We start from the raw sequence: 12,018 nt of genomic DNA, 5'->3' as shown, positions 1-12,018 counted from the left end.
AAGCCCAATTGTATGATTTTGTATAGTCCTATTCTGAAAAAATGTTACTTTGCATAATCCTAATGTTTTGAGATGTTTTAGAAAGCATGGTGCATTATGGCCCATTATTATTGACCTTATGTTGGTGGATTTATTATTCCTGACATTAATTTCAAATCATTGAGTGTGTAACCTAGGATTGGGGGTTGTCCAATCCATCGACCAAAAAAAAAAAAAAAAAAATTTCAAATCATTGATGCATTTACCAGAATTGGCTATAATCAAGATTCTCTTAACAATGATCAAAGAAATAATAATTATAATTCAATATAATAAGATCTTTAAAAGATGTCAAATGCCTTAGGAATAAAATGTTAATAAGAAAATGACAATTCCTGCATAGATATCTATGGAAAGATGCTACATGCTAAAAGCGTTTTTGTAATTAAGTATAAATAGATTGGTATAAGTCTAGTATAAAAAAAATATAAGCACTCAAATCAGTTCTTAAAAATTTTAAAAGTGGATATTTTAGTCTTAAAAAAAATTAATATATAGAATAATTCTTAAGATTTTATTCCGATAGATAAATTAGTCTCTAATTTATTTTTCGACAGAATAATTACTCAAATCAGTCCCCAAAAATTTTAAAAACAGACATTTTAATTCCTAAAAAAATTAATATACAAATTAATCTCCAACATTTTTTCCATCAGACATAACAGTCCGTTGTCTAAAAAAAATAAAATTATTATTAATTGTACAATAATATTGTACTATAATTTTTTTTATATTTTTTAGACAAAAATAATAATAAATTTATTTATTAAATTCTTATGTACGTATTTATAATATAAAAAGTATATATATATATATATATATATATATATCCACTCATCAATAATAATAATAATAATAATAATAATAATAAAATTATTAGAGATTATTCTACAAAAAATTTAAAATTAAAACTATTTAATATTTTTGTATTTAATATAATCAAAAGATATTCTATTTTAAAATTATATTTGTATTAAAAAAATATTTTAATTTGAATTTCAAAACATTATTATTCACCTTAGTTGTTTCTAACAAAAAAAAGTGTATTAATATACTAGTGTTATCATCCATATACATTTATAAAGCTAAATTAATAATAATAAAGGTCGACATATAATGATTGATTTGTATACTAATTTTTTTTAAAGACTAAAATGTCTATTTTTAAAATTTTTAGAGACTAATTTAAATAATTACTCAAAAAAATATATATGTATATATCTCATTGTCCTTTGTGTGTGTGTGTGTTTCTACCGTACAAAATTTTTTATTAAGGAGTGGAGAAATGTATTAATATAGCACAAATATTTTTATATATTTGACAAATTTATTAATATATTATAAAAGATTTTATACATAACACATAAATATTTGCACATAGTATATAAATATTTGTACATAACACAAGTTATACATGTGATTTAGGATAATTTATATAGATAAATTAAATAAGAAAAAAATTATACAGATACTCTAAATTAAATTTGGGTACATGCATATTTTCTTTTACTCTATATATAAATCAAATCAAATAAATTCGATTTACACTTTTTTAATATAAATCAAATTGCCTTATTCGATTTACTATTAGTATAAATTATTGACATTAACTTTAAAACATAAATATCAATAAAAAATAGTCATTATTTGAATTCAAATAAAATATCAAAAAAAAAAATTAATTTTATGTTTTAGTTCAAATGTTAAAAACTTTACATTTTTACAAACTTATAAATTCAAAACGAAATAATAATTGATTTCTAAAAAATTCATTAAAAATAATTCTTTCACTCGTTGATATCTAAAGAATCTTTATTAAAAATTTTTATATTAAAATAGTTAATATAAAATATAGCCTTTTAAAATAGTACGAGTTAAAATTTAGATTTTTTTAAAATCAGAAATAATAAATAATTATAGTGTTATACAATATAAAAAATTAACTAAATTTATATAATTTAAAAAATAATTAAAATATTATATCAATTAAATTACTATTTAATTTAAGAAATAGTTCTTATAATTTTTTTTCTTAATGGTTTTAAATTGAACCTTGGAAATTTTTTATTTTAAAAAAATGAAACAAATACTTACTGTTTCTTGAATTGGATAAATCATAAATTAAATTTAAATTTTAGTATGAAGTTGAGATAGCACTAATAAAGACCAAAAGGATTTGTCCATTTCTCCGGAGATTGGTTTCTCTAAAGTCTAAACAGGTGAATGCAAATTCCATAAAAATCTGCCAGACATCCAGATTAGGTTCATTGAAGACTTTGGAGACAGTGACAGGAAATGGTTGCCAATAGTCATGCTAAATATACATTAAAATTAATTATTAATATAAAATATATATTTAAAATAAATTAAATAATATATATATTTATACAAAAATATATAATAATTAATTTAATAATTTTTTAATATATAAATAATATTTTTATTTTGTAAAATATTAAGTAAATAATTTTTTTATTAATATCAATCAATAATTTTAAAATTATTTTATTTATCTGAATTTTAATTTTAAATTATAATTTTTAATTTTTAATTTTAAATCTAAACACTAAAATTAATTAATATTTCCTAACTAAAAATAATTTTTTATACTTTATGGAATATCTTTGGAATGGAAAACTCAAGGCAGAATTGTGAGGTGCACATTAATTACAGCACTGAGAGATGAGGGCCTCCATTTTAAAACAATATGAGTGGTTAATTGTGTAGCTGCTTGAAGACGACCATATAGGATATGAATTTAATTTTGATGTACCCACAACGTAAAATAATTTTATATGTGTATCTAATTATGTACTAAAATTAAGTACTATTTTATTAATGGTTATGTTAGGTAATCAATAATTTTTTTGAACAATACGAATAACTATCAATCAAATAAAAACACACTATACTTCTAAATTACTCACCTAAATCTTAATATTAGAATAACTATCCGACACAACTAGTAAAATAAATATCCGATATATCAATTGTTCACCTTGTTTAGTATTTTTATTATTTACCTATACTTTTCCTTTTATTAATCATCGTAAATAATCGTTTAAAATAAAAGATGTGATTGTACATTGTGTAAAATATTTTATACTATCAGTACATCAAAATTAAATTAATAGATTATACCCCACATTTTCTTCACATGTTTTATATATATATATATATATATATATATATATATATATATATATATATATATATATATATATACACACACAAATTTCGAAAAAAAAGTATATAAAAAAGATGAAGAATGAGCAGTAGTAGTATGATGAAAAGGGGAGCTATGGCTGGCATTTCACAAAAGCATTATAGCAGTAATACTAACAATATTCGATCTATAAGCTTGCCAACAAGATCACATCCAAGCACAGCAAGGATTGAAGAGGAGCTGAACAAGCTGAAATCATGGGAGCCATCATCATCATCATCAAAGGTGGTGGAAACAATTTGCTGTGGCCTTCATGACCTTAAAGAGTTGTACAAGTGTGTGGTTGAAGATCTTCTGAATCTTCCACTCACTCAACAAGCACTTTCCCAGCACCACAATGAGAAATGGGTTGATGAGCTTCTTGATTTCCCTCTAAGATTCTTAGAGATCTTGGGGGAGACAAGAGATTCCATCATGTTGCTCAAAGGGAATGTTGGTGAAGTTCAATCAGCACTCAGAAGGAGAAAAATGGTTGGTGATTTTGGTATTGAAAACCATCTCAATTCATATTGGACTTTGAGAAGAAACATGAGGAAGGAATGCACAAAATCTCTTCTTTTATTGAAGCATTATGTGGATCATCACTCTTTTGGATCATATTCTCCACCCTTGGATCTTAATCAGCACCTATCTGCAGTTGTAAGGGTTCTGAGAGAGTCTAGTTTGATCACAAGTTCAATCTTTCAGTCACTTCTTGTGTTTCTTTCTTCACCAATCTTCAAGTTTAAGGCTAGAAAGTGGGATTTTGTGTCAAGATTAATGAAGAAAGGAGTGCTTGTATGCAACAATATTCAACAGGACAATGTGAATGAAATAGAAAAGGTGGATTTAGCACTCTGCAGAATGGTTGTGGATAATAATAATAATCAAAGCAAGGATTTTGAGACTCAGAAGATTATTCAATCTGCACAAAGAGAGATAGAAGCTCTGATTTTAGTCATTGAAGGGCTTGAGAATGGATTAGAGGGCTTGTTTAAGCACCTTATTAATACTCGAGTATCTTTTCTTAATATAATTTCTCCCTGAAACTATATTTAATATCATGAACATTCTAAGCATGTGTAGTTTAGAACTTAAGTTTAATGAGGGTTATATATCTGCATAAAGTTTATTGATGCTTTTATGTAAATGTAAAGAGTTGTTGCAAATTTTGTTAATCATATTTTCACAACTTTGTTATTACATCATTTTCGTTTTAATCTCTCTGTAGCCATATAGTATAAAATTTGCTATTTCAATGCTGCAATTCAATAACAACTTAGTTGGTATTCCTTTTCTTAAATTTATTTAAAGAGAAGAGATATTTATTCATCTATAAAAATAATGGCACAATTTATCTACTTTTTCTTTAATTTTCTATTATTATTATTGTTGTTAAACTTTTACTAAACATAACCTAAATAATTTACTATATATAATGGGAATATGAGAGAGAAAGTAAAAAGTTGGTATACAATTTTTTTTTTTAAAATATCTTTGATCATTTAATTTATAAAAAAAAATTCTTAACTCTAAAAATTAAACCCATGTCATTTTGATTTTAATGTAACATACTGATTATTTTAGTTAACTTCAAATTTATCATTATTATTATTATTATTATTATTATTTAATTAATAAATTTGTGGATTAATTAATACAGACGACAACGTTAATTGGAGTGCATAGTTGAAATTGGTATGTTTAATGATGCTTATGACTATGGAATGAGATAGGGCCCTTCCAATAATTGAAAGAACAACAATAATAAAACCACCAGTCATATACTCATGTCCAACCCTATGAAACTAGATTTTTTAGTCACTTTCATAGTGTCATTATTTTGATCTGCTATCCAATTTATGGATTCTCATCATCCATCAACCTATTTTGATGTTACATAATTATTCCAGTTATAATTGTGCACAACTGCATGTATTAATCATTGTTTTACTCTCTATTTTTACTGATAAATACGTAAACATAAATAATCATATCATTCAGAATGGATAATTACTCTAATATGTGACTTAGAAGTTAAGGAATCATGTTAATAGTTACTAAGAAATCATATATTGAGAATATTGGAATAACTTTAATGTATGTGTGTGGTTCATCAGTTAACAGCAAACAATTTCTTGAATACCCAACTAGCAATAATAACAACTAACAATTCAGGAGATAATGGGACCGATGCATTAATTGAAGAAAAAATTACTAAAAAAACTTTATTTTGCTCACTCAAGAAAGAAATAACTTCTGGAAAGAGTTTGCAATTTTTTTTATCAGAACTAGAATGAAACTAACGCGTTACGAAGACTCAAATAAATAAAAACAGCGATTAATTAATATATTTTTATTATATAAAAATTGATATTAAATTTATGTAAAATGAGTTTATAACATATAGACATATAGTTACTTCTCCTTGTATCATGTCAACTATTTTGAATAGGTGACAATCATTAAAAAAAAAAATTTGTTATTGAATTATCTTATTTATTTTAAATAGATGGCAATTATTAAAAAAATTATATTATATATTTTCTTTCTTTATTACAATAAAAAATATATTCCATTCATTAATACGCTTAATTAATTAAATTTACTACACATCATTACACATTTTAGTATTATATAAATTTTTCTATAACTAATTATGAAATAAAAGTTCATCTATTATTTTAAAAGTTTTTTACTCAAATTAATAAAATATATTTATTGAAATGTATAATGTATAGATGAATTATGATTTTAAATACCCATTACACATTTTGAGCGAGTATATAGACTAAAAAATTATTACTTTTTTAATTTAAAAAATTTATAGCTTTATATTTTTTAAAAATCAAATATATAAACATAATTAAACATACAAATATAATAATATGAATACGTGTATTTATATTGAATTGAATTAAATCGTTAATTTAAATTATATTCATCTAAGTTTTAAATAAAAAATTGTAATTTTAATATTTTAAATTATTTGAATAAAATTGAATGAAATAAAAAAATAAAAATCAAACCAATACAATAGTATTCAAGATATTATTTTGACGTATCAAATCCTGAATTTATTTTGCACATATGATGCATTTAAAATTTTAAATTGTTAATTTAAAAACTGTATACCTTTTTTTTCAAAATTGAATATATATAAACATACGAATACATTTATTTGTATTTGATTGAATTAAATCATTAATTTAAATTATAGTCATCTAAATTTTAAGTTAAAAATTTTATAATTTTAAAATTTTAAATTATTTAAATAAAATTTAATAAAAAAAATCAAACCAACACAACACTATCCAAAATATTATATTGATTTTGAAATAAATACCACTGTATGAGCTAAGGGAAGCATAAAACATGACCAAGAGAATATAGTGTATAAACTATAAAATTTTTGTTGTATTTGATTGTGTAACTATTAAATGTATACATGTACAAATAAATGAGATCAAAATTTTTTATCCTTATAACATCCTCAAAATTTTGGATGCTTTTGTAGGATCTAGAGACAAAAAAAAAAAAAAAAAGATTATGTAGATTCTTTCTCAATTGAGTCATGATGTTCAAAAGAGATGCTCCTGTTTTGATCATCCAATTTCATTGCTTTCAATGGCATCCTCCAATCTGTCAGATGCTATCTGCATGCTGAACCATGAGCACCATCATTGAGAAGGGTGCTTAAAGTTGAATCCACCAATTGCAATTCATTCAAATTCTCTTCCTTGTGGATCAATTTGTTCATCCATTTGGTTGCCTTTGACTTTGAAGGAGGACCAGTTAAGAATGAGAGAAGGAATTGGAAGACAGACATGTTCATTGCAATCACTTCCCTTAGAATACTAGCATCTTGAAGTTGATTCAAGAGTGGAGATGCTCTAAGTTTATTTTGTAAATGCTTCAAAGATGTGTGATCAGCTTGTTAAGATTCTTCCTTGTCTTCTTTGAAAAGGAAGTGTACTTAGATACACTTTTTTCAATGCAAGAATCAACCTTTCTTCTTTTAAGAGCAGAGTGAAGGGATCTGCATCACAGTGTCCCTTGTGATGCCACATACATCCAAGACTTTGAATGTATAGATCTTCTAAGAAGCATGGGTGAGATCCATTTGCTTGCCATGTTTGCTGTTAAGTTGTTGTTTATTAAAGGAAGATGAATGTGGATGTGGTGTTACCAAGTCTCTTGAGTCTCATTCTATATATACCATAGGACATAGGAGGAGCCACTAAATGATTCATAGATGAATGCTTCTAAATGGCATCAACACACACTGACATACAACTCACCAATCATGTGCTTCATGCATGCATTCAAATCCTTGGTATATGTGAAGCTTGTCACATCTCTTCCAAACATTATTCTCTTATTATTATTATTATTATATGGTGCTACCTATCATGTCCTCATAGTGTTTGCAATCAGAAAACCTCATTAGTCATAAAAAACATTGCCTTGTATTGCTGCCACATTAACACTCTCCCTATCTCAATCTCATATGTTTTATTTGTTGAGATCCATATCCATTGGATGTGACATGTGAACATCACAAAGTAGTTGATTATAAAGAGGAGAAAGGAACTGAGGCTACTATCAACTAAGGCCAACAATTAGTATAGCAGGGGGTATAATGGTTTGTTAAAATTTAAGAATACTTGTCCTACTTATAGTTTATTGTAAATTTATGTGTTTATATTTATAATTAGTTAGGAGTTAAGTGTCTCATAAAAATTTTCACAAGAATTTACTTGTTCTACTTTACTGTCGTGTATTAATGATACGACAGAAAGTGTTTTGTCTCTTGGAATGATTTTTTTACACATAAACATAATCTATTAATTTTGATTGCAAAGTTTAACAGAGGCCAAAAAATATAACGAAATCAGTGGTTAAGAGCCACATTGTCATTTTTCAATTGATGAAGGACAAGAATAATAACGGTTAGGGTGAGATTTTACTCTAAAGTAATTAGGACAAGTTACTATTTTTAAATTGAGTTAAATACTTTTACTTAATAGAAAACTTTTAGATTTTGCACAAAACTTTTCTAATCAAATTGTATATATTTAAATTCAAACAATAGAAAACTCCAATAATAGTCAAAAGCAAAAATGAGGCTGAATTGTCACAAGAAATCTTCACAAACATTCATGATCCTATATAAGTATAACAAACAGCAAGAACAGTATCGAATGTCCTTATGTACTTGGAAGTTTCCCAAGAATATTGAGCTAAATATTAGTATCAACATTCTTTATGATATGCTAAAAGCTAAAACAAGATTAGTACTACATGATGAAGGAGATTCTGATAATAGGAAGGGGAGACATGAATACTACATGTTATTCGTGGACACACTTAATAATTACTCTTCTGCTACTAATCTGCTCATCAGTATGTTTTCTTGTTCTCAACAAACTTATCTGTCACATATTAAACCATTCTTCATATCACAAAATGTGGATCTTAACTTTGCAAACATGAGTAATTTAATCCATGTTGCACAGTTCCAACCTCATGATTTTGAGACAATCTCTGAAGAAGCATGGATTATATTATATACACATTAGGTGATGAGTAATGGGGACATGCCAGATAATACACTTCTGAGTTTCAAAAACCATTTCACTTTGAATAATTTGATGCAAAAGTATCACATGTTAGGCAGAGATGGGACAAGCTTACCATATTCCAAGAGAATAATGCATGCTTCACATGCTTTCTACACATGATTAAGATTGGTGAACTGTATTATCTCTTAAGTTGGTCTATGGAATCAAATTATGAATAATTGAATGGAACCTATATAAGGAGAGGTGTCAAAGGTCTTAGACTACAGAAAACAAACAGCATTGAGCTTCCTCTAAAAGAAAAAAAAAAAAAGAAGAATGGCTAGCAAATTGCATGTTCGATCAAACAGTTTGCCAAATGGATCTCATCCATGCTCCTCAAGAGTGCAAGAGCAGTTGAACAACCTCAGGAACTTTGAAGCAACTTGCACATCTGAGTCGGTTGTCAAAGGCTTGTCCATGTTGGAAGATGTATACTTCTCCTTGGACAATCTTCTCAATGTTGGTTCAACCCAGAAGGCTATTTCTGATCATCAAAGTGAGAAATGCTTCCAAGAGATCTTGGATGGCTCAATCAAAGTCTTGGATGTGTGTGGCATTGCAAGGGACACTGTCATGCAGATCAAGGAGAATGTACAATCTCTTCATTCATCTCTTAGAAGAAGAAAGGGAGACTCATGCATTGAAAAGAGCATAGCCAAATACAATTCCTCCTCAAAGAAGATGAGGAAGAATGTCAACAAGTTGATCACATCTTTGAAGCACCTACAAAGCAAATATGGAATCTTAAATCAGCATCAAGATCTTAGAATTCTAAGCGAAGTGATAGAAATGAACATGTGTGTCTTCCAATGTCTGCTATCATTCTTGGGTGGTCCTTCAAAGTCAAAGGCAAGCAAATGGATGAACAAGTTGATGCAAAAGGAAGAAGTGAACTCAGAGAGTGGCAATGAATTGCAATTGGTGGATGCAGCTTTGAACACCCTCTTAAATGAAGGTGCTAAAGGCTCCCAGATTCAAGCTTCCAATGAACAATTAGAGTCTTTGGAGATTGCTATTGAAAGCATTGAGAGTGGTTTGGAGAACTTATTTAGGCGCATGATTAAGACTAGAACATCCCTTTTGAACATATTATCCCAATAGAATACACACTATCTTCAAAATACCAATTTTGATCTACCATATGTGTATATATATATGTGTACAAATACAATCAAATCAAATGCATATAAAAGTTTATACTCTTAAATTTGTGCCTTTCTTGTTTACTCGTTTTATTTATCTAAATAGCAAATACTATATGAAAATGCTCCTGTCTAGTGAACAAAACAATTAATATCCAGTTATCAGATTTTAGTTTTAGGCTTCAAATTAAAAAAAAGAAATTCAAATTTCCCAAATTTATTAACCTGCTAACTTGAAATACAAACTAAATCTATAGCAGCTCTTACTGTTCATATTTTTACAAGATTAGTCACAGAACTCTTCTTTTCTTTCTTTTATTTGCTAATAAACAGAAGAAACTTGATTGAGTTTGAAAATATTGAAACAAATTAAGAGCATGCACTCTTGAATCAACATCAAGATCTTAGCATTCCAGGAAAGTGATAGTGATTATTGATGAACATGTCTGCCTTCCAAGAAAGAGAGATTATTTTGTGAAAAACGTTAACGCTTTTATTTAATCACATATTTAAAACTTTAAAATCCTCAAGTTAGAAGATAATTGAGTTAAATACTTTTATTTCTATAATAATAAATTATTAGAAAGAAATTATGATAATAAGAAAGGGATACATGATTTAAGAACTATTCCAATGCTGCTAATCTGTCCATCATTATGTTCTCTTAATCTTAACAAACTTATCTGTCATATATATTATTACCATTCTCCATATCACAATCCAGATCCCCAGCATCTCAAAAATTTGTAATTTAATCCAATTTTGCATAGCTCCAACCCCCTCATATTGAGACAATATCTGAAGCAGCATCAACTATATATTATTTGGAATCAAAGAGGGTAATGTATTAATGGGGAGCAAGTTGAGGCACATTAGGTGGTGTCATTTAATAAACTTTGAAACCATGTAACTTTCAATAATGTTATTGTTATTGTTAGGCAGAGATGTGACAAGCTTAACATATTCCAATAAAGTATATGCATGATCCACATGCTTTCTGGTTTATACACTTTGATTATAAGATAGGTGAGTTGTAATGTTTCTTGTGTTAGCCTATGGAATCAAATCATGATAATTGAATAGCCCCTATATAAAGAGTTTCAATGGACTTTGGACTGCAGAACACAAGCATTGAACTTACTCCAAAAAAAGAGTAGTGACAATGGCAAGCAAGTTGCATGTTCGATCAAACAGTTTGCCAAATGGATCTCATCCATGCTCCTCCAGAGTAAGAGATCAATTGAAGAACCTCAAGGCTTTCGAAGCAACTTCGACGTCTGAGTCAATTGTCACTAGCTTGTCCTTTTTGGAAGATCTATACTCTTCTTTGGATGATCTTCTCAATGTTGCATCAACCCAAAAGATCATCTCTCAACAACAAGGTGACAAATGCATTGAAGAAATCTTGGATGGATCCATGAAGGTCTTGGATATATGTGGCATCACAAGGGACACAGTTATGCAGATCAAGGAGAATGTGCAATTCCTTCATTCAGCTCTTAGAAGGAGAAAGGGTGATTCAACCATCGAAACAAGCATAGCTGAATACAATTCCTTCTCAAAGAAGATGAAGAAAAATGTCAACAAGGTGATCACATCCTTGAAGCAGCTACAAAGCAAATTTGGAGCATCTCAACTGTTGAATGAAGAAGTGATGAGTGTTTTAAGAGAAGTGATTGCAATGAATGTGTCTATCTTCCAATCCCTTTTGACATTTTTCGCTCGTCCAGCTTCGAAGTCAAAGGCAGCCAAATGGATGAACAAGTTGATGCATAAAGGAGTGGTTGCATCTGAAGATAACTCAGAGAATTGCAATGAATTGCAATTGGTGGATGCAACTTTGAACATCCTTTTAAAAGAAGGTGCTAATGGTTCCAACATGAAAGTAGCACATGAGCAATTGGAGGATTTGGAGATTGCAATTGAAAGCATTGAGATTAGATTAGAAAGCCTATTTAGGAGCATGATTAAGACTAAGACATCCCTTTTGAACATATTATCCCAATAG

General features: G+C 27.7%; 3 protein-coding genes across 3 annotated transcripts; all 3 read left to right on the top strand.

The window, feature by feature from the left end:
- The first annotated feature begins 3,280 nt into the window (after positions 1 to 3,280).
- Positions 3,281 to 4,404, top strand: LOC130982909 (uncharacterized). The gene has a single exon (XM_057907044.1). The coding sequence runs from the start codon at positions 3,308 to 3,310 to the stop codon at positions 4,289 to 4,291; it is 984 nt and encodes a 327-aa protein (XP_057763027.1). The 5' UTR covers positions 3,281 to 3,307; the 3' UTR covers positions 4,292 to 4,404.
- A 4,740-nt stretch (positions 4,405 to 9,144) lies between these two features.
- On the top strand, positions 9,145 to 9,969 carry LOC130979155 (uncharacterized). Its single transcript, XM_057902519.1, has one exon. The coding sequence runs from the start codon at positions 9,145 to 9,147 to the stop codon at positions 9,967 to 9,969; it is 825 nt and encodes a 274-aa protein (XP_057758502.1).
- Positions 9,970 to 11,172: 1,203 nt separating this feature from the next.
- On the top strand, positions 11,173 to 12,018 carry LOC130979090 (uncharacterized). Its single transcript, XM_057902446.1, has one exon. The coding sequence runs from the start codon at positions 11,173 to 11,175 to the stop codon at positions 12,016 to 12,018; it is 846 nt and encodes a 281-aa protein (XP_057758429.1).

Source organism: Arachis stenosperma, chromosome 5 (genome assembly GCF_014773155.1).
Source record: "Arachis stenosperma cultivar V10309 chromosome 5, arast.V10309.gnm1.PFL2, whole genome shotgun sequence".
NCBI classification, from domain to species: domain Eukaryota; kingdom Viridiplantae; phylum Streptophyta; class Magnoliopsida; order Fabales; family Fabaceae; genus Arachis; species Arachis stenosperma.
Note: the sequence above shows the minus strand (reverse complement) of the source record. Positions and strands in the feature narration are given on the sequence as shown.

What these genes read in the sequence shown, in the direction of transcription:
- LOC130982909 (XM_057907044.1), top strand. Translation starts at nt 3,308, where the DNA reads ATGAGCAGTAGTAGTATGATGAAAAGGGGAGCTATGGCTGGCATTTCA.
- LOC130979155 (XM_057902519.1), top strand. Translation starts at nt 9,145, where the DNA reads ATGGCTAGCAAATTGCATGTTCGATCAAACAGTTTGCCAAATGGATCT.
- LOC130979090 (XM_057902446.1), top strand. Translation starts at nt 11,173, where the DNA reads ATGGCAAGCAAGTTGCATGTTCGATCAAACAGTTTGCCAAATGGATCT.